General features: G+C 42.8%; 1 protein-coding gene across 2 annotated transcripts; it reads left to right on the top strand.

Moving 5' to 3' along the window:
• Positions 1-279: 279 nt before the first annotated feature.
• Positions 280-22,664, top strand: CTNNB1 (catenin beta 1). Of its 2 annotated transcripts, none has more exons than XM_053936296.1 (16): positions 280-493; positions 14,393-14,453; positions 14,714-14,941; positions 15,076-15,329; positions 15,409-15,647; positions 15,732-15,933; positions 16,234-16,378; positions 16,859-16,962; positions 17,048-17,386; positions 17,645-17,803; positions 18,716-18,835; positions 18,988-19,138; positions 19,228-19,349; positions 20,561-20,621; positions 21,377-21,597; positions 21,889-22,664. In XM_053936296.1, exons 2-15 carry the CDS (start codon positions 14,441-14,443, stop codon positions 21,583-21,585), a joined length of 2,346 nt encoding a protein of 781 aa, XP_053792271.1. In that variant the 5' UTR covers positions 280-493; positions 14,393-14,440; the 3' UTR covers positions 21,586-21,597; positions 21,889-22,664. The 2 variants fall into 2 exon arrangements, with proteins under 2 accessions (XP_053792271.1, XP_053792263.1); XM_053936288.1 differs by lacking the exon at positions 280-493 and adding an exon at positions 1,039-1,227.
• The last annotated feature ends 199 nt before the right edge of the window (positions 22,665-22,863 follow it).

The following is a 22,863-nucleotide window of genomic DNA, read 5'->3' as shown; positions in this document are numbered from 1 at the left end:
AAGAGGCCGCCGCGGACGTGCCTTCACACGCCGCGCAAAAACCTTGTGCAATTCGTATTTTCCTGTTTTTTACGAATCACTAAAGAAGCGACGGGAGGAGGAGGTGGGGGGGGTGGGGGGAAGGGAAGGTCTCTTCTCCCATTTAGGGAAAAAAAAAAAAAAAAATTGCATAACGAGATACTTTCTTTGGCAACTGCTTCCTGACAAATATTTACAAGGGCAGAGAGGGAGCGCGTTTCCGCCGACGTGAGCGGGGCCCGCCGCCACCTTCCCGGGCTGCCCCGGGCTCCGGGCTGAGCCCCGGGCCGGGCCGATCCCCGGGCCGGGTTCGGCGGTTGCCCCATCTCAGCGCCAGGGCCGATTTTCCGCAGTCGCCCGAGCGTCTCCCGGACGTGGCGACGCGGGCGTTTGGGAACACGGAGTTTCGCTACAGTTGGTGCCGTGCACTAAAGAAAAAAAAAAAAAAAACAACCAAAAAAACCCAAAACCTCAGGCAAGTAAACTCCAAATTAACGGGGGAGGGGGGGAGATTTGGAAAGGAGTAGGAGAGAGAGAGTCACACTCGCCTTTTGCCCCCCCCCCCCTTCCCTTCCCAAAGCGGGACCCCGGGTTGATCCCCTCAGTCGTATCCCCTCCCCCGCCGCCTCTACACCCCTCAGGGCAGCAGCAACTTCGTTCGCAAGCCGGGAACTGGGATCCTTCTTTCCCACCTCCGGAATAAGGTGTCTCCGCCGTGCTCCCCCTGCCCCGGCCAGCCCTGCCCAGCCCAGCCCTACCCAGCGCCGCCCGGCCCGGCCTTCCCCTGTATCGAGCCGCTTCCCCGCTCCCTGTCTCCCTCCGCCCTGGGAGCCGGGCACTATTTCTCCGCCTCCCTCTGCCTGCCCTGAGCGCCGGGCGCCTATGGAATGCCGCGCGCGGGGCCCGGCCGCGGCGGCAGGATACACAGCCGGGCCCGGCGCTCGCTATAAGAACCTCCTTGTGAGCGACGCCATTTTAAGCCTCTCGCTCGGTTCAGCGGTGGGAGCAGTGGCGGCGGCGGCGCTCCGGGACACGAACACCGCCGCCCCGTACGGTCGCCACCCGGGAGTCAGCGGCGGGGGCACCGCCGTGAGCGAGGAGGAGGCGGGGGGTCGAGGAAGGAAAGACGGACCGGACCAGGATCGCCCGGGCAGCAGCCGCCGCCGCCGCCGGAGCCCGGGGGGACCCTGCGCTCTCCCTTCCTCCAACGTTAGTGCCGCTTTCTCCGGCGGGAACTTGGGGCAAACCCGGGCCGGGCACCCCCGCGACCGTGAGGGGGTCCAGGGTGTGCCCGGCGGGAAGGACGGGGCTGGGGGAGGGGGAGAGCGGGGGTGGGAGAGAGGTGGGGGGGCAGGAAAGGAAGAGAGAGAGGGCTCTTGTTTTTGGGAGGTCCGGACAGCTGCGTGGCTGCAGGAGCGGCAGCTGCAGCTCCCGAGGTGTCTCTTGGGAAGCTCGTCCTGGGGCGAGGGGGTGGCTGCTCTGGTCTGCGGGAGAAGGCAAGTCCATGCGCCCGGCTCTGTTCTCATTTGCAGCTGAGCCCGGAGTACTTTAATGACCCTTTATTATTATTATTTTAGAGGTTCTTCCCCCTCCGTTTTTAGGGAAATACTAACTCGCTGGTGGGTTGCAGATCCGCTTTGGCGATAGGAGGGGGAAGAGAGCGGGGTACGGGTTTATTTGTACGGAATATAATTAATCACGGTCACTGCAGTCAGCGGGAGATAACTAATCTGTTGCCTTGTGGGGTTTCGCTTTTAGTGGCATTGCATATTTGCTGGAGAGGCTGTGCTGCTGCTTCTGGGTGTCACCGAAATGAAGCTTTCCCGGAGCTGGGAGCAATCAAATTAAGTTTAACACCCACCTTACCAGGGTGTTGTAGGGAACGACTTGGGCTGCGGGCGGTGTTGGGGCTCCCACGCTGCGAGGGGAAGCGCCCGCTGCTTCCCGTGGCCGGCTGGGGGGACCACGGCGGCTCCAGCTTCCCGAAGTACCGCGTTCCTGAGGTGTGGGAATCAACTCGCGGTTACTCCCAGAACTATCTAGGGCACTTATTTCTCTAGAAACAGGGTCTCCCGGTGTGTTGTTTTGTGGTTTGTTGTTTGGTTTGGTTTGTTTTTGGTTTTTTTTAAACAAAGCTTAGTTCGTTTCTATCGTGCATGATTAGCTGCTCCTAGAGCAGCAAATTTTCTTAAATTTAGCAAAACCTTGCATTTTTCCCTAGTTAAAACTCGATGTAGGACGTTGGGCCATTTATTTTTGTGTCTTTTTCCAAAAAACTCTGAAAATTATCCTAACTGGAAAGAAAAGACAGACTGTGTGAGGGTACCACGGGCAACTTACTTGTGACTTTAGGAATAGCAGTGTTGATCTTTGTAATCAGCTACTTCTTGATCTCTTTCTCATGGAGCAGCCATTGTTCTGACACTCTGTATATTCCAGACATCTGTGGTCCTCCCATCCCCCAAAGTATGCAAGTGGTGAATGGAAAGAGGCTGGGCTGGTATGCTGAGGTCGACGGACGGAAATCAAGGAGGGGTTTTAGTAAAACAGGATCTTTATGTGCTGAGACTATAGTAAAGGCAAAGACGAGAGAACTAGCTTGAAAGAGTGTCGGGGTTTTATTGATCTAAGTTTGGACACACCAGTCAGCAACTTCCTAGTTATGGTTTTGATTCTGAATGAGAAAAAGGTACTGCTGCAAGGATCCAAAAAAAAAAAAAAAAAAAGCCTAAGCGGCAAAACTTATTGGTGTGTATTGGCCCAAGTTATAATGTGGATTTCAGTACCTAACAGTCCAGGAACCTAATGTTGATCTTGCACTTTTGATAAAAAGGTGCTGACAGCTGCAGGTATGTGACTGCTGTGTCGTTTGTCTAATGGCTGGTACTGTTGCAAATGAGGCTGCTTAGGTATTCAGGCAAGAGTTTGAGTCTCTCTAAATTCAACTGTTCAGTTCAAAATTACACTGAATGTCTCAGTATAATTGAGTGTTCTGGAGTTGTTCTAAAGACATGTCATATTTGCTTATCTGTTAGTTCAGATATTTTCTATTTAGGTGTAAACTGATATCCAGGGGAATATCAGTTTCACAAGGTCTAGGGGAGAAATAAGTAAAAATACCATGTTGGAAAGGCAATGCCATGCACGGTAGCTTCTAGGAGCAAGGATTTAATACAAAGTAAAGCTTGATTGGAAAAAATCAGTTCTTCAAATGCTGTGTTACAGCCTTATCAACCCAAGCTTCCTTTTTCTTGCCTAAGTTATAAATAGAGTGGGCTCTTAGCATGGTGTATGTCTACTCTGGACACCAGCATTTTGCTCTGACTGTGGTGTATCACTAAGTGGCTTACCAAACCTTGGCTGTGAAACCTGGTTGCCCTTCAGACATAATGATTTTTTTTTTCTGAAACATCTGTCCATCTGTAGTGACTCTACATCTGAATTAGCATCCTGAAATACCATGTTCTGAAGAGTTAAACTTGAGTTTTTGGGGATGTTAAGGCAAGAGGTTAGTACTAGTGGTGTTCTGATTTTGCAGTGTTTTTAGGAGTGGAAAGAATGGAGCAGGAAATATGGCTGCTGGAGGCTTCTGTCTCAGAAATTGAAGTCTGAATGTGCTGTCTGAAACTCCTGGATAAGGATGTTTCTGCAGAGTATTGTCTAGTAGGCAGACTGGTATGCAAATACATCAGTAATCAAAATCACTTACCTTAATTCATAGTTAAACTGGTAATGCTGGGGTTGTGGTGATCATGCAGTTGCCTGCAGCAAAACTTGTTCTGTGACTGTGGTAGCCTGCATACCATGGCAGGAAAATCAGGACTGACCTTACCTATCTTGAACATCATACTTTACAAAGCCTGATAAAACCTGTGAGAAACTGCAGGCAACTGTGACTTGCTTCTGTGTCCTCAGAGCATGCACTTGCAAACTCTGAGTCCAGTGCCTTGCTGGCTGACTGGGTGGGAACCTAGAAATGGTAAACTCGTTGGCAGTAGGTATTGTGTGTAATTCTTCTTTTCTCTTTAGATAAAATTATTTTCCTGGAAGGGCAATATTTCTTATTTTCCAGTTAAGCATCAATTGAATTGGCTAGACTTGCCAACGTAAGGCAGCCTGACACTGGTTAACTTTTAATATCTGTTTCTAGCGTTGATTCCAAAACTTGCTGTAGTCTGTGATCAGGCTTTAGCCTAGAAGGGCAATGTGTTAAACTATGTAGCCTGTGCTGCCTCTCATGAGAAGAAAGGAGCCAAAAAAATATTTCAGTTTTCGGGGGTTTGTGCTTTTCTTTTTTCACTGACAGGTAACTTCAAGTGCAAGGGAGAGAACTAATGGAAGTCTAATTCTGGCATTTCTGTCTGTGTGGAACACCAAGTAGATGAGGTGAACAGGTGAAACATACCTGTAGCTTAGCCTCACCTTCTAAGTCTGTTTACTCTGATGTGAAAGCAAATTCATCCTGTGCTTTCGTTCCCTTGGGAAGTAGGAGTGCACATGTTACTTTACAGCAGAACTTTTTGTTCATGTTCCAAGTTGACTTTAGGAAACAATGTACATTGGCTGGATTGGTATTGCAGAAGTGAAGTGCTTGCTCTGTTACTTAATACTAAATTAACTCTGGAGCCTTGTTTGAGGACTGATGTGGAAGGGTGAAAGAGTTAATCTCATATTCTATGTTGCTGCATTTAAAAAACAGTATGAGGTAGCTGGATTTTGCTGGAGTTGGCAAATGCAGCATGTGCACTGTACATGTATTTGCTGGAACCAGCATTTCTGGGCTGACTTACTGCGCTAAATAGACTTGTATAAATTGGAGAAGTTTGCCAACTCTGCAGCAACTGTAGCAAGTAGTTCTGTATTGTCCTGGCAACAATTCAGGTGCCCTCCAGTGGCCAGAAATCTTAACATCCTAAAGGCACTGCTAAATGCGGCTCCCTTATCAGTTTGCCTTAATTAAGAGAGAGTTGAAGAAATGTCTTTTAGTGTCAGACTTCATTAGCATGTTTGTTGTTTAAACAGTCCTTTTTGGAGTATTGGTGTGCCTTATTGTAAATACGGCGTTATTCTGACAGACAAGCAAAGACAGCCACTTTCAGATTCATAAGTACTTTGTCAGTGTAATTATGACTAATCACTCTGTTTTTTTAAACTGTAGAGATTAATGTTTAACATCTAAATTCAGGGATGACTATGTGGTTTCAATCTAAGAAGAAACTGGATTATGGGTAGATACTTCCTTGTCTGGAAGAGAGATGGTTTGCTAAGTTGTTCTGTGTTGGTGTGGAAGTGAGTGTTTCAAGTTATACACAAACACGCCAGAAAGGTATTTCTGTAACAGTGTCTGTTCTTAGTGATGCACGTGATTGTGTTAAATGACTGCAGAGCCATTGTCCTTTTGATACACAAAATCATGTGGGCAGGGAAACTTGAGGGCTGGCAATGGTTTTGTCCCTGAACTTTGAGAACTTTAAATGAAATGTGGTATAATATTTGTCTGAATTATCATATGTTGCTTCTAAATGATTGCAATGGCAACTTTTTTTCATGTAACTAGGTAAGACTAAAGAATGAATTTTGATCCTGTCTACTGCCAGCTGTCTACTACAGTCACCTTACTCAGTGATAAGTATGGGTACATGGACCAAAAGCTGTAAACCACTGCGTATTTATGGAGTCCTGCTGGCAGACTAAACCTTGGATAGAAACACTGGCTCATCCCTAACCAAGGAAGATGGGAGTATGCATAATGTACATATCTGTGTCGTGCAAATAAAAGGTGGGAGCTCTCTAAGCTGTGTTAAAACTCCTCTCAATGTTTTGACCAGCCATGAGGATACTCAAACTTAGTGAATGCTTTACAAAGCCCTAGTGGGAAGTGTGTGCCAGTGACCCAAAGATCCCAAATGCATTGCTGAACAGAAGTGATTAGTAGCTGTTTTGACTGTTACTAATCACTTCTGTTAAACACCACAAACTGTTTATTTGTTTGTGGTGATGATACTTAGTTGGTCAAAATAATTAAGACAGAGTAATTGGGTTGATAATCTTGTTATGACTTAATGCAAGTTCATTAACTTGAAAGTGTCATACCAGTCCTCTAATACTGAGCTACAAACTGCTGTTGCGGGATTGATATGTATATTGTGTGAGGAAGTTCATTACTTTTGTTCTCAAGTTGGATGTGTAACAGCAGAGTTGTATTTGAAGCAGTTTGCATATCATAATGTTTAACATTATGATCAGCTCCCGTCTTGGACAGTCAGGAAGATACTTAGGTGCTTGAGGTCTATTTAGCCAACTAATAAAGTTTCTGATAGTGCTGTGGTATACTTGCTGATGAAAAGCTCTCTTAAATCATTACTCTCAAACGTGACCTGATGATTTGTCAACTTGAACGCAGCTGCTGCTTATACCTCTTAAAAGCAACCAGAAGTTTCTAGAAGGACAAATAAATACATAGGACAGAGTGCTTTGTTTGCAGATCCTGTTAGAAGCTGCTTGTATAGTTGCCTGTGATTTTGAATGTAAAGGATTGGGTTGACAGACCCAATCCTCTTGTAACTCCTGAATGTTCTCTAGGTAAAGGGTGAAATAACTGTGCTGTAGCTCCAAATACTTAATTTCTGAAGTGACAAGATCCAGTGCTGTGAAATTTCAGCTCCTGCAGCATGATTTTAATTAAAAGTATGTGACTCTGTGAAGAGGTGCTTTCTTTACATTGCATAGGATGCCCAGCCATGTGCCTCTGGCCAGCATCAAGCAAAATTATGTAGGGTACTGCTGATAAGAAATTATGTTGGTAGGTAGCTTCTACCAAATCCGTTTAGACATATCTGTGTCCCATCAGTCTGTAATTCTGCCAGAGTTTCTCTAGAATGTCTGTCCTACAGAGTGAAGTTCTGTGCATCTCCTTTCTTTCAAAAGGAAAACATTTATATAATATTGCCAGCTTCATGCTTGGAGAGGCTTCCTAGCAGGTTCTGTTGTTTCAGAGTTCATCTTCTGGAATGATAGTGCAGATTGGTGCCAGGATAAAAACTTTTATTTCTTTTTTAATAACTTTCCTGATGTGCTTGTTATCTGAGGTATTTGTTGGCTGATAGTGGCTCTCAGACCACTGATAGCTCTTGCTTTATTGAGAATTCCAATGGGTTGTTTTTAAAAGGGTACTTAAACCTTAGTGCCCGTGAAGACCCTGATGAATTGCACAAGCTGTTAGTGCCTTCATCCTGTGTTAGTTGCTCAGAGCATAGCACGGACAGGGCTGCAAGAGCTGGAAGAGACCCATCTGCCCGTGAAATCTCTGACATCTACTGCTGATACTTTTTGTTACCTGAACTGTCAGTCTGTGTAAAGTTGCTCTTCAGCAATTGATTAAAAATGCCCACATTCTGGGTGGCTTTTTCTACTTTAGGTGAGCAAAGCAAAATGTGGCTCTTGCTACACTTACATTATAGTCTCAAGTGCACTTGAAATGTAATAGTTGCTGAACATTGCCAGCTAGGTAGGAGGTATGATTCTTTACTAGTCTGCTTTCTCTTTTAGGAGGAAGAGAAAGGTAAAACAGGTGTGTGTCCTGTAGTGCTTCAGAGGTGAAGTCTGGCAGACTGGAACTTTACAGCTGTTGTAAAGTTCTTGTGGCCCCTTTCCCTACTCACTCACATTTGCTTAAGACTGTATTGACTGCAAAACAAGCTTCACTTTTTTGGAACTTAAGTTAACGTAAGTCTTTCCTTCACTAGACATTTTTTGAGGAACATGTTCTCTTTTTAAATACAGCTAACCTAGTGTTCAAGTCTAGTCAAGGCTACCAGACTACCTGCATTTCAGTTGTAATCAACTTGGAGAACTGTAGCAAGAAGGAAATATTTACGTGTTGTTTGCTTTAGCCAACGGGCATGTGAATAGAAACTCTGTACTCTTGGCCTTAGATTGCTGATGTAACTGAAAATAGAGAGGCAACACCTTATTTTGTGTGTGGCATGAAGTGAACTCTTATTTAAAAAAAAAAAACAAAACAAAACAAAAAACAAAAACCCTTACCAAAGCTAGTGTAGGGAGGTTTTTCTGCCTTTATTACAGAAAGGAATTTTTAGGTAATTTCTAAGGCAGAAGACAAAGGCTGAGAAGCCAGGACAATTGATGTAATAGCAATCTGGAATGCCTGAAGGAAAAAGGAAATAATGAATTGGAAATGAAGCAACAAAGAAGAGTGGCTGAAATAGAGGTGACTTGCAGTGAGTGTTGGCAGATCTGCACCCCTCTCCCACTTTAAATCTGTGGATTATCTGAGCTAGTTTGTTGCCTTTTCCAGCATGTCTTAAGGATGCCTAAGGCTTAGAAATTGGAACCTTTTAATTGAGGTCAGTAAAGCAGATATTCATATTTCTTAATTTCCTCAAGTTTGTTAGGAAAAACAAACCTTAGACTTTCAGTCTTAATAATAAGAGAAATTAAAGACTATTTTAACACTATTGCATGATCTGGGTTCAGAGTCTAATTTATTATGGTATGATTAGCTAAATCTAAGATAGAATGTATTGTTGTTTGCAAGGCATCTTCTAACTTTCTGCAGGCATCGGTAGAATATGTTGTCTGAAGTATTCCTGCTTGGATAAATTTGAGCTGGATGGATTACACAGGACAGAGTTTATCACTGGAAAGAAGAGAAATACTTTACTAAGCAAGAATAGCTTAGTGGTTGGAGGCAATGATGCTAACAAATGTTGCTTGGAGGAGCAACCAGAGCAGTTTTGCCACAAGGTATAGTTAATAAATGTTTGTTCAGTAGCACTCTAGGATCAGTAAGATGGATTTCAGTGTGGGCGCATGCCGTGGCATTCAGGTCAAGATTACTGGTAGCTCTTAGTTTTCAGTGGAGCTTCTGAAATAGTTCAAGTTGCTACATCTTGGCACAACAATTAAATATAGTAATACTGCTTCATCTCTTGCCATGGCACTTCTTCTGAAGTAGTAGTGAAGGCTACAGATGAATGTTTCTACCATGTAAACAACAACAAAAAAAAAAGCAGAAAAGTTTTAAAGCTGTGAAAGCCTATAGTTTTTTTTCCCTGTTAGAGGAAAAAGACTGTGTGGCTTGACTTGTTTCCTTTTGATATTACACACTAAGTTTCATCCACTAGGTTAAGGTGTCTTGTCATAAGCCACCTGAAGATATTTTTGCATAGTATTAGAAATGACCCCATTAAAAGCAGAAAGTAGCCTGACGTTAATATAAAATACATGAAGTTTTATACTCCTGTTCCTAGTACTGATAATAAGGTATAAACCTTATTTTTTCTGTCTCTAAACAAAGCAATGCACCACTTGGATATTTTTAATGTGATAATTCACAGCCTATAGCCATTATTCAAGAGCCACTTTGCAGTGAGTTTCATAGTAGCTTTTGTCCTTTCAAGTCCTTAAAGCACTGGTGTACAAAAGTCAGTATTGGTGGGTGACTAATTTCCCCAATAGTCAAGGCCTTCTAATACTTGCATATAACTAACTTCAAAATAATCTGCACTCACTCTATGTGGCTGTATCTTTTAGAGGGGACAAGGTGGCTGAGGACTGCAACTGCTACTATGGGAGACAAAATATGGGAATGCTCTTCAGTATTTGTGTATTGGATATAGAAATACATTCGAGGAAAACTGTTGTTTGTAATCCTCTGTGGTATCTTTGTACAAGAAAAATAAATATTTTAAAAGTGCAGTCTTCAGAGTGAAATTCCAGCACATGCTGTACCTATTTTCAAATAAAGTGTCTTCTGTTCTTTTCTTTTTTTTCCAAAAAATTGTAAACCCCAGCTGTCATTCCTACCACAAGCTTCTAACATTCCTTAAAATACACAACACCAAAACTGTCCTTCCAGGAATTCTTACCAGTGTTACAGAAGCATCTGGTACATGAAGGACCTCCAAAATTACCTACAAAGGTACTTTTACCAGAGCTTAATACAGCCAGATAAAAATTCTCAGTTTTCTTTAAAACCTGTGGGTGGATATGGGAGGAGAGAATTTTATCCACATTTGGATAAGGAATAATTAGAAGTTTACAACAGTTTGGATCATGTCTTCGTAAGATGAAGATCAGTAGAAGTAGGTCTCTGTTGCAAGAGTGTTTGTATCTGGGGCTTAGATTAGACCAAAAATTGCTTAGAGACAGTTCAGCCACTCCTGCCTAAAGTGTCTTTATACCATGAAAGCTTTTTTCCTGATGTTTCCACTGTCAGTATTGTCCTGCTTGGATAATTCCTCCTCCCCCACATTTTGTTTTCTAGAAAACAGGCTTCCAGGGGAAGATAAAGGGTTGTTTTGTTTTGATTTGCTTTTTAATTCCTTAATTGGATGTATTTTTCAAATTCCCAACTTGAAAACTGAGGTTAATTAGGAAGCTTCTGCTGCATTAAGAACTGAAATACACGGACTTGGGTCATAGAAATGAGTGCTCTCTAGTGTTACCAGCTGTGGAACTACTGTTGCCTGTATATTTTGGCTATGGATTTTTGTAAAGCAGATACACAGGTAACATCATTGGCAAGCAGCTAAGACCAGTTATAAAATCAGACCTAAAGGATACTTTCAGTAACACCTTTGGAATTGTTGCAATGACTTCAGAGCATTTGGAGAAAAACTGTTTTTCAGTACAGATACTTCTCTTCCTTTGTGTGTAGGTGATACACATTTTTAACTGCTGTGACTGTCAGAAAATGAAGATCTACTTGTTCTGGGTCGTTTAAAGGTGCAGTTGCTTGGCCTGTCCCAGGTGAGACAGAGACAAAAAACAGGGTAACATGGTCAGGAGGGGTGTTTGTGTGCAGTAGTTCACGGTGTTAGGATGGATCAGTGTGGATTTCTTGTGCAAGTTTTAATAACATGCTGCTCCCAAACAACGTATTTATGGCATTCTTGCAGACTTTGACTTGCTTTATAAAAGTGGCAGGGGTGGGGAGGGAGCTGCTTATCAGATCAGTCAGGTGTAATTTGAGTCAGTCTTAAAGAGAATTGTTCAGATTTCAGAACTACTGTAGGCTTGTTGACTTTACTGGCATATGCCTAACTATTCTCCAGAATCAGAAATTAATATCTAATGAAAACACATGATAAGAAATAATACTAATATTTCCCTCATTCCTTTTAAAAATCAAGAAAATTGAATTGTCTTCTGTACTAGTTTGAAATTAGAAGGCTCATGTGCCTTCTAAGCTTGCAGTTGCCATATAATACAGCCTAGTGCAAGGTCTTGAATTGATCTTCACATGAGTTGTTTAATACATAGTCTAAAAAACCCTAACCTTCATTTAAACCTAAAGCTGATAATGCTTGCTGAGCAAGTGGAGAGTCTCATGGGGCAGGAAGAGCTTTTTGAGAAGAGTTGAGTCCCATAACTCCTCGCAGTACATTTATGTGAACTGTATAAAGTAATATTTATCAGAATTCCCACTTCTGAGTGCCTGCTAGCCTTCAAAAATTGTGAAGCTTGCAGCTATGCTGAAGTTTTTTTGTGAAGTATACAAACAAATTCTGTCTCATCCTGATGGTTGAGCTGTGTTTGACTGACCTTGTACTGATCCATTTTGTCAAGAAAATGAGCAGCACAATTGTTTGTACTGAGCCTGGTGGTGTTGCTCCCTTTGTAAATGCGTTGGTTAACCTTGAGAGTGACAAACAGGAAGACGAAGTCAGCAGCATGCCTGGACTCAGTTTACCTCTTTGTAAAATAAGAAAAGAATGTGAATGAAAAGATGAGAGACTATTTAGGTGCAGAAAACCTAAAACCAAACCCTGGCTACTTTGGTTTGGCAGTTAGTTTGAACTTTTAGGATTAAACACAATTCCCTATCTAAATAATAAAAAAAAGCTACCAGGAATTGCTGGGGGGCTACAGGTGTATGAAATGCAGGTCAGGATGTTGGAGCTTGGAGTTGCAGCTAGCAAGCTGATCAAGGGTCAGCATTCCAAAGACTGAATGTCACTGGTAATGCATTTCTGAACACTTCGTATTCTTGAGTGCTATTTTGTAGATGTTCTTCAGTGTTGTTTTGGAACAGTGCTGCTGTTCACTGACTACTCTGGTCTGTTGGATTTTACCTAATGGTAGAGCTGCTCTTCTGATCTCTTCACCCTGCTGAAATTGAAACAGCAATTTCAGAGTGCAGGTGCTATAGGCCAGTTGCCTTCATTGATGCAGAATTCAACAGTGGAGAAAATCATAAATGTTCTTCCCAACCCCCTTATTGCATGTGGAAGTCTCAGGTGGTAGTAAATGTCTCAAAGCATAGTCACTGCTCTTAACATAGTGGTAGATGAAACAGTCAACTTCAAAACCAGTTTGGTGATCCTTTTTTAATCATAGTCCTGATGGGAGGAGATGGGAAAATTTATGATAAAAATAAATTTTTTTTGTGCTAAACATATTGAAAATTTCACGTAGCAGCTAGAACATGCCAAATTTTGTATTGAAAGTGTCACATCTGACTTAGAATGAGGACTACAGAGAGCAAAGATAAAAATTTTACTGTTACTGCTATTCCCTTTCTGTTTGGAATGTGTTAATGGAACTCACAAAGTAATGCAGAAGACCTGCAAAGAGCTGTCAAGCATTTGTATAGGCACTTTCTCAACTTAGCTACTCATTAGAATTTTTTTAATCAATGGTGAACTGACAGTGAGACTTAAGTTTTTCTTTCCCCTTGCCAGTACTACTCTCAAACTCCTAACAGCATGTTGCAAGAATCCATGGGTAAGGGCCTGGAAAGAGTCTCTGTATTTTCAGCACATCCTCCATGCCCATTGTCAAGGGCAGACTCTGAGCTGGCCAGTCTCTTCCAGGCTGTGGAGAAGGACCAGTTTAGTGTTTCCAGCTGCACAGCAGGATGCTCATTGTATGTTGTGTAATGTCTTATATCAGCTTAATGCTGTTTATCTGCTGCAGATGCAGATCTACTGCCCGTTTTAAAAGAGCCAGGGAAGGGTTGCTGCCAAAAGTTGTGGGAGTGCAGTCAGGACAAACAGCACTGGCATTTGTACAGCCAAGCAACAAAATTGCTCAGGAGCTGCTGGAGTATCTTGCAGCTGGCTCAGAGTCAGTGAAATGTAAGCTTGTCCCACCTATCCAGTGAGACTTTTAAAATTGCAGGCCTGCCCTCTGTTTAATTATGATTTTCACAAAGGTGCTCCTGAAGGAAACTCTTAAACTGGGAAATCTGTCTTTACACAAATCCAGTGTCAGGTGGACTTTGTTCTCCTGACACAGCACTGCAGACCTGTCCTTTCAGGGATTAGTGTACTGCCTTTACTTCATTGTGCAGGAATGTTTGGATCGGCACAGCTCTAACACCTAACAGCACAGTGAAAGCTGATTGCTGCAAGAGATGGTTTTGCTCCCTGCACAAGCTACCACTACAAATGCCTCTGCTTGGCTGGCTCCCAGAATAGGCTGTCACCAGCTCTGTGTCTGTGCTGGAAACAGTGTGGGACTGTGGGGGGAAGGGGAGCAAATGAAACAAAAATGACATGTTGTGGAGCTGTAGCCTCAAATTTCTCTTTCTGGGTTAATGAAGAGACAAGTACGGATTTATGGTACAAATACTTTTAAACTGATGGATGATATGGAATGGAGGTTCATAGTGAAAATCTGTATAGGGCATTTGATCATATTTCAGCCTCCTTGCCCCCAGTTGTCTTGGTTTTCTGTGTATACAATAAAAGTGAGTTTGGGGACTCAATGTGTGTTCAACTGAAGGACAGCTTTTTTTTTTTTTTAAATAAGACTAGTTCAATTTTTAGTTTTAACTTCAAGGAAGAGTTTTTTGTAGGAAGAAGCCTTTATTCTTATGGCACAGGGAGGGAATAAAGGAGGAAGTGCAGTTATAACTCTTTAGGTAGTCTTTGTGCAGAATGATCATTTCAACTTTCCCCATGAAAATTCATGTTGTCGCCCTGTATCAGACAGTTTTTCCTAGTATCTTCTAATTAGTTTATCTTTGAGGGAAGTGAGGAAGTGTGACATTAAGCCATTGTCTTTGTGGCATTTCCAAACTCTGGAATTTAATGTCTGGACTTCATCTTATGGAAAGATAGAGGAATGAAAAGTACCTCTATCATGGTCAGTCTTCAATTCCTGTTCTCTTGCAGCTCTAAGAGAATATCTTACACATAACCTGACAGAAGTCTGGGTGATACATTGTGTTCTTTTGCATGTCTGTCCATGGGGGTTTGCTAATTAGCATTTGAGTATACTCACTGTAGTAATGAAATGGCAAGGTGTGCCAAGTCTTAGTTTGCAATTCCAGTCTTCTAATGTGAAATCCTGTCTTACTAGCTCTGAGTAGTGTTTAATAAGTTCTAACCTTGCTCTTTTTTAGGATCTCTGAAAGGGTGCAAGAAAGAGTTCTGGGAGCATAACAAGGAACATGGCAACTCAAGGTATATAACGCATTACAATTTCTGTTACTAGAATCTAGAAGACTCCTCATCCCTCTCTTTTTAACTTTTCAGTGTCACTTAGGTTTACATTGGCTCAACATAAAGCCTCAGTTTAAAGTTGCTGCTCACTTGCAGTGCTGGATTGAGGAAGTTTTTTATAACAGCTTATTTTAATGTAAAATCTCTGTCATCTCTTGCAGGATTAATACATGCTGGAATAATTGAACTAAACTTAATTGTTCACCAATGATTTCTTACAGCTGACTTGATGGAGCTGGATATGGCAATGGAGCCAGACAGAAAAGCAGCGGTCAGTCATTGGCAGCAGCAATCATATCTGGACTCTGGTATTCATTCTGGCGCCACAACAACTGCTCCCTCTTTGAGTGGCAAGGGAAATCCTGAAGAAGAAGATGTGGACACAACACAAGTGCTGTATGAGTGGGAACAGGGATTCTCTCAGTCCTTCACCCAGGAGCAAGTTGCGGGTAAGTTCTTCTCTATTACACCGGTTTGCTTGGACAAGCAGTTTAATAATACAGAAACCTAACTACTCAATTACTGCCAATCTGGATTATGAGCTTTTTATCCCTAGTTTGAGATTATCATGACTTATTTTCAGATATTGATGGCCAATATGCAATGACTAGAGCTCAGAGGGTGCGTGCAGCTATGTTCCCTGAAACCCTGGATGAAGGAATGCAGATCCCATCCACGCAGTTTGATGCAGCTCACCCAACTAACGTGCAGCGCCTAGCTGAGCCATCCCAGATGTTAAAACATGCTGTTGTTAATTTGATAAACTACCAAGATGATGCTGAACTTGCAACTCGTGCAATCCCAGAACTGACCAAACTCTTGAATGATGAGGACCAGGTAAGTATTTTCTTTGCTGGCTTTTGGGGCACCTTCAATGACCTTAAAACTAAAAGCTTTATTCAAACACTTGTGTTAGGTGGTGGTGAACAAGGCTGCAGTTATGGTTCATCAGCTGTCCAAAAAGGAAGCATCTCGCCATGCCATTATGAGATCTCCCCAGATGGTGTCTGCCATTGTACGTACCATGCAAAACACAAATGACGTGGAGACAGCCCGGTGTACTGCAGGGACACTACACAACCTCTCACATCACCGTGAAGGCTTGTTGGCAATCTTCAAATCAGGAGGCATCCCTGCTTTGGTTAAAATGCTGGGGTATGTGCACTACTGAGGCAGTACTTGTGTTTTGCAATTGGGTCTGCTAGGAGCAGGTACTCATGAGGATTTCCCCTTCTTTAGGTCCCCAGTGGACTCTGTGCTGTTCTATGCCATTACAACTCTTCACAATCTCCTGTTACATCAGGAAGGAGCCAAGATGGCTGTCCGTCTCGCTGGTGGGCTGCAGAAAATGGTCGCCTTGCTCAACAAGACAAACGTCAAATTCTTGGCCATCACAACAGACTGCCTTCAGATTTTAGCATATGGCAATCAAGAAAGTAAGGTAGGTGCCTCTGGTGCTGAAGAAGTTAAAATGAGCAAGCTTGTTATGAATGGCCTGACAGTTCTTGTGTACTGACCTCCTGAATCTGAATCTGACCTTGCAAGAGTGGAGGGATACAGGAATTATCTTGTGGAAATGCTGCTGTGCTTATAGTGAGACAATAAAACTCACAGTCCGCATAAGCAGATGGGAATGTTTTTTTAGGGAACTGTAACCATGAGGAGTGTAAGCCAGCAACATTTACTACCTGCTGATATGTGTAGGAAGTGACAGACAAATATTATTTTTGCTGTCTTTCAGCTGATTATTCTGGCAAGTGGTGGACCCCAAGCTTTAGTAAACATAATGAGGACCTATACTTATGAGAAACTATTGTGGACCACAAGTAGGGTGCTAAAGGTGTTGTCAGTCTGCTCCAGCAACAAACCTGCTATTGTTGAGGCTGGTAAGTACATTGTCCTCATTCTAACTTAAAAATCTGCGTAGTACTTTGGGATCAGTTCATTCCATCAAGAACAGAAACTACCAGCATCAAAAAATTAACTTGGGTTGGTCCTTAAGTCCATAACCAGGTTTAGAGGCCTTTAGTATACGGAAGTATAAAAGGGTGGCTGTTTTTAGTAACTCCACTGTGTTGTTAACTGGGTGGTGTTAGTAGCTGAGTGTTGTCAGGATGCATCCCTGAGAATATGCACACATTTAAAAGGCCCAGTGTCACATAGGGAATTTCAGAGGGTTGTTATTTTCCTATGTGAAGAAGGGCTAGGCCCCCAGCCATATTGTGATATTGAGAAGAAGGATCCAAAAGCTTGTGAGATTTTGTACTTAGATGTCAAGGAAGAAAAGGATCTGACTGCTCACAAGGTGAGCATCAGAGTATGGTATCAAATCTGAGTAATGGTGTCGAATCTGTACCATCTTCCAGGTGGGATGCAAGCTTTGGGGCTCCACCTCACAGATCCAAGCCAGCGTCTTGTCCAGAACTGTCTCTGGACTCTGAGAAATCTGTCAGATGCTGCAACAAAGCAGGTAAAGGGCTTGTCTGAGGGATCAAGAGCAAAAGTCAACATAGTGAAAAAGAAGACTTAACTTTTTCTTCTCTCTTTTTCTGCAGGAGGGCATGGAAGGCCTTCTAGGAACTCTAGTTCAGCTATTAGGATCAGATGACATTAATGTTGTGACTTGTGCCGCTGGCATCCTTTCTAACCTTACCTGCAACAATTACAAGAACAAGATGATGGTGTGCCAGGTCGGTGGCATCGAGGCTCTGGTGCGCACAGTCCTCCGGGCTGGAGACAGGGAAGACATCACGGAACCTGCGATTTGTGCACTCCGTCACCTCACCAGCAGACACCAAGAAGCAGAGATGGCTCAAAATGCAGTTCGTCTCCATTACGGACTTCCAGTGGTGGTAAAGCTGTTGCACCCACCCTCACACTGGCCTTTGATCAAGGTAAGTAATGGTTAAAAGTTGGCAGAGCTGAAACTAAAAACCCTTGCTCTTTAAAATGTAACTTTAAAAGTGAAAAATTCTTTGTTTCCAGTGTTGGGGGGATACATATTGTCTGCTGGAGAAGTTGCTCCACTTGAGCAACTTAGTGTTTTCTCTTAAAGATTTAAACATTTGAGATGAACTGGTTAAAAAAAGAAGTCACTAACAGCAAACACACCTGTCCTGCTCTTTTATTCCTCACTTGTTCCTTACCTGCAGGCTACTGTTGGCTTGATCCGCAACCTGGCTCTGTGTCCTGCAAACCACGCCCCACTGCGTGAACAAGGTGCTATTCCAAGGCTAGTGCAGTTGCTGGTTAGAGCACACCAGGATACCCAGCGGCGCACTTCCATGGGTGGGACACAACAGCAGTTCGTGGTGAGTGTCCTCCCTGACACTGCATCTCTCAAAGCTCTCTCCAACTCCTCGTTTGTCAGTGCTGTAGTGCTTGGGCTAAAGAACTGTTGTCTTATTTGCTCTAGTTCACATTATTATCTGTGCGCTGATAGCTCTTTTTTGGCAGATCTGAGATTTTTTCTTAAATCAGGATGCCAAAACAAACCTTGGTTCTTATTTTAATAACATCTTGAGCATTTAATTCTAAGTGTTAGAGCTCACAGAAATTCTGGTACTGCCTGCTCTGGCAAGGCAAGTAATTGTCAGCTAAGAAACCAGAAATCCCCCCTCCTCAGAAGAAGAATGGCTTTAGGAATGCTGTCACAGCTTATTGCATATTTGCAAGGGTCCTTAGACCTGTAGAAGTACTGAGAAGTTGTGCAGGCTCCATACTTGTTACCTCTTTTGGTTCCAGGTCAGTGTAACAAGATCAGTCTCAGTTGGGTTATTTTTATCGTGTTAAACACATTAACAAAGGTGGGGGCGGTGCTTAGCACAGCAAATGGAAGCAGCATCTACTAGTACAGGAGTGTAGTTAATTCTTGCAGAGGCAGAAAGGGACCTCTTGCTACTGGTAACTGCTGTTTCCAGCTTAGTAACTGCCAGGCTAATCCAGGTTGTAGAAAAAGAGATGGTGTTATCAGAGGGGATGTTCATGATAAAAGCCACTGAATCATTCCACTGGGATGCTTCACTACTGAATTTGGGAGGGTACACTGGATTGACTCATAGCAGGGATGCTAAGTTTGAAGGCCAGCACTTGGGGGAAGGGGGTGAGTGTAGGGGATGAGTTTGGATGATTAGCTGGAACTGCTGATTGGTTTTTTGACAGTCACTTAAGAAGAGAGTATACAATATCTCAAATTCAAAAATGCCTTTTCTCTCCCTAACCAGGAGGGTGTGCGTATGGAAGAAATTGTTGAGGGCTGCACTGGAGCCCTGCACATTCTTGCACGTGATGTTCATAATCGAATTGTAATCAGGGGTCTAAATACCATTCCACTGTTTGTGCAGGTAAGTGAGAGCTCAAGACAGCACTATAATACATATGAGGAAAAGAAATAAAACAGCTCTTACGCTTCCTAGATAGAGCTGCTAAGTCAGAGTGTGCTGAAGAGCTCATTTCAAGTGGAAGAGCTAAAAGAGCACTCATGTTTTGGTTGCAGTTGTTGTACTCTCCCATCGAGAATATCCAGAGAGTAGCTGCTGGTGTACTCTGTGAACTGGCTCAAGACAAGGAGGCAGCTGAAGCAATCGAAGCTGAAGGTGCAACTGCTCCTTTAACAGAACTGCTTCATTCTAGGAATGAGGGTGTTGGTAAGTGAACTTAAGGCTGGTTTCATACTTGTGTTAGAAGAGTTGATGGGCGTCTTGACCTCTACTAAAATCACTCTTCCTTTTGGCAGCAACCTACGCAGCTGCAGTGCTGTTCAGAATGTCTGAGGACAAACCACAGGACTATAAGAAGCGACTTTCAGTTGAGTTGACAAGCTCCCTGTTCCGGACTGAGCCAATGGCTTGGAACGAGGTGAGTTCTGTGATCTATGTGAACAGTTCCCTGCGGACAGCTCACTTCTTTGTTCTCCCTCCCTCCACCAGTGAAGTGTAGATGCCATCAGTGATACAGGCCCAGCTTTACACAGCTGTGTGGTGGCTGTACCTTCCTTACTCTCTCTTTGTGTTCATGTGCAGTGAACCTGTGGTAAGCAGCCTTCAAGCTGCTTTTTCACTGGCAGAGAGGAAGAATCTGTTCGCTGCTGCTGAAGTGTGTAATGCTCATTATGCTTGCTAGTGTGCAAAGCTGTATACAAGAACTTTGTACTTTTCTGTGTTGCTTGTCAAAACCTAATGAACTCTGGATGCAAAAATAGAAACATTAGTGATATGAGGGAAGCATAAATATAAAACATATCCTGTGAGGCTTCTATCAAGCCAACAATGCAGGATTAGTAATCTTGGGCTGGTAATGCAACTCCCTCAAGTCCTGAGAACTGAGATTTCAGACTTGAATATGTTTGCAGGCTCATTATCACACATGGCTTTTTTTTTTTTTTTTTTTCATTTTAAATGGACTACACAGTAAATTGAGACTGAAGTTTATCTGTGTGCATGGGATACAGGGAAGGCTTCACTCATTCTTTGTCTTCTCACAAATTCTTGAGATTCAGGAGCCTAATTTGTCTTGTCTTGTATGTATCTACTACACAGGGGGCAGTAGCCTTTAATTTGTACTATTTCAGAGGTTACTTTTCTGTTTTCCTAAAATCTCTATCTACCACAAGATTGCATGGGGGGAGAGCTAAAATGGAATATCTCTTTGAGATTGGAGTTAGGCAATTGCTCTGCAGGCAGGCAATTACTTCTGTAATTGAACAAATGGGAGAGGTTCCTTCAGAACTCTTAAAAGCTCTGTTGCTGCCTTGGGAATATCTGACTTGCAGGATCTGGACAGGTGTACCTACCTGAGGAGTGTTTCTAGACCCACCCCATCTTCTTCACTCCCAGGTAGAACCCTCCTTCCAGTGATCTGTGGATTCCTAAATCTGGCTATTACATGTTGGATGCAGATACTTAGCTAAAAAGGCATTTCATGTTGACAGCAGTGTTGCAGTGCTCACTGCAGAGGAATTGTTCAAAGGGATTTGGGGCAAGCTTCACAACTTTTTAAACTCAGAATTACTGGTGCTGACCAAAAGACCTGATGTTAAAACTGTTTTGTAATTCTTTGTGTACACATAGACAGCGGATCTCGGACTGGATATTGGTGCCCAGGGAGAGCCTCTTGGATACCGCCCAGATGGTACGTGTCTTCTGTTCCCCTTGACTAAACTTTCAATTGGATGAAGTCAAGTCATAGATTTTAAAGGAGAACTGCAAATGAGTGAAGAGTGAATTTTCTCTTCAGCGAGGTATTGCAAACTGACAGGCAGATGGGGAACTGCCAGTTCAAATAACCCGTTTCTGCAACACCACTGGCAGCACTGAAATGGGAGCTGTATGAACATGCAAAACCAGTGTCTCTTGTCTGAGTCCTGTGGGAACACCTCCTGCTGAGCTGTTGTTTCCAGAAATCTTTTCCATTCCTTACAAATGGACTTGACAATTCCAATAGTGCAGTTTTTCTTTAAAACAACAAAGCTGGTATTGAATGCGTTAGTCTGTGAGTGTCTATAGATTTGAACACAAGCGTATCCCTAAGGATTCTGAGCTATTTTTGACTAGTCTTTCAGAAGCAAGTCTACAGTCTTGGAGCCTGGTTTTGCTGCAATATTGTTGAATTTTAGTACTGTTGATTGTGCAGACTAATGGCTTGGCTGGAATCTGCTCGTGCTTCTGACTGCAGTGTGCTTTGTCTGCAGAATCCTACTGGAAAGCTTTTCCAAACAATGGAATAGCTGTTAAGGGCAGGCACCAGATTGTGTTGAACTTGGCTGAACTAGAAAACAATTAGATGGCTACACGATCTCCTCACACACTGATACTTGCAGCTTCTGATGCATCTAACATCTGTTAACATTATGCTTTTTTTCCCTCTGCCACCTTTAACTTTCTTAGATCCTAGCTACCGTTCTTTCCACTCTGGCGGATACGGTCAGGATGCCTTGGGTATGGACCCTATGATGGAACATGAAATGGGTGGCCACCACCCTGGTGCTGACTACCCAGTTGATGGTCTGCCAGATCTTGGTCATGCCCAGGACCTTATGGATGGGCTGCCTCCAGGTGACAGTAATCAGTTGGCCTGGTTCGATACTGACCTGTAAATCATCCTTTAGGTAAGAAGCTCCAACCTTGAATTTAAAAACAAAACAAAAAGAGAAAAACAGCTGACTGGACTGAGGACTTGGTTGGCAGGGAGGGATTGGCTCGACTGGGTCCCAGTGTGCCACAATAATGAATAAATGCTCTGGAAACACACAATGAGCACACTCCAAACTGACTTCTGCCATGAAGTGTGGAAGTAATTAACTGTAACGTCTTGTGCACCGGCTTCATGCAGTCTTGATGTGTTACAACAGCCCTTTACAACTCAGGAGCACTGACACCTGTGTTTTTTCTCTTTGCAGCTGTATCATCTGAGTGAACTTGCATTGATTGGCCTGTAGAGTTGCTGAGAGGGCTCGAGGGGTGGGCTAGTATCTCAGAAAGTGCCTGACACACTAACCAAGCTGAGTTTCCTATGGGAACAATTGAAGTAAACTTTTTGTTCTGGTCCTTTTTGGTCGAGGAGTAATAATACAAATGGATTTTGGGAGTGATTCAAGAAACGAAGAATGCACAAGAATGAATTGCAAGATGGAATTTATCAAACCCTAGCCTTGCTTGTTAAAAATTTATTATTTTTTTTAAATCTCTGTAATGGTACTGACCTTGCTTGCTTTGGAAAGTAGCCTTTCTTTTTGCAGTAATTGTTGTTAGTTTTTTTTAAAGTCTCTCGTAGTATTAAGTTATAGTGAATATGCTACAGCAGTTTCTAATTTTTAAGGATTGAGTAAAGGTGTAGAACACTAATTCATAATCGCTCTAACTGTATTCTGAATAAAGTGTAACATTGTGTAGCCTTTTTGTATAAAAAAACTAGACAAATAGAAATGGTCCAATTAGTTTCCTTTTTAATATGCTTAAAATAAGCAGGTGGATCTATTTCATGTTTTTGATCAAAAACTTTATCTGGGATATGTCTGGGTAGGGGCCAGTAAAAACTGTTTATTTGGAACCTTGTATTGGACAGTTTACCAGTTGCCTTTTATCCCAAAGTTATTGTAGCCTGCTGTGATACAGATGCTTCATGAGAAAAATGCAGTTATAAAATGGTTCAAAATTAAAGTAAACTTTTAATTCATTCTGTGTCAAATTATTTCAGATCACAAAATATATTTGTGTGTTAAGAAATAGTCCTGGACTTGCACAACCACTTTAGTGGAGGGAGCCAAGAATAATTTGCCTCTTTGATCCCACTCTGGCATAGTTACCCTTCATAGCCTGGAGGTTTCCTGCTGCAGCCCTCTGAGGCACCATTCTGCCCCTGCCTTGCTTTGGCA

This window comes from Vidua chalybeata, chromosome 1 (assembly GCF_026979565.1).
Source record: "Vidua chalybeata isolate OUT-0048 chromosome 1, bVidCha1 merged haplotype, whole genome shotgun sequence".
NCBI classification, from domain to species: domain Eukaryota; kingdom Metazoa; phylum Chordata; class Aves; order Passeriformes; family Viduidae; genus Vidua; species Vidua chalybeata.
Note: the sequence above shows the minus strand (reverse complement) of the source record. Positions and strands in the feature narration are given on the sequence as shown.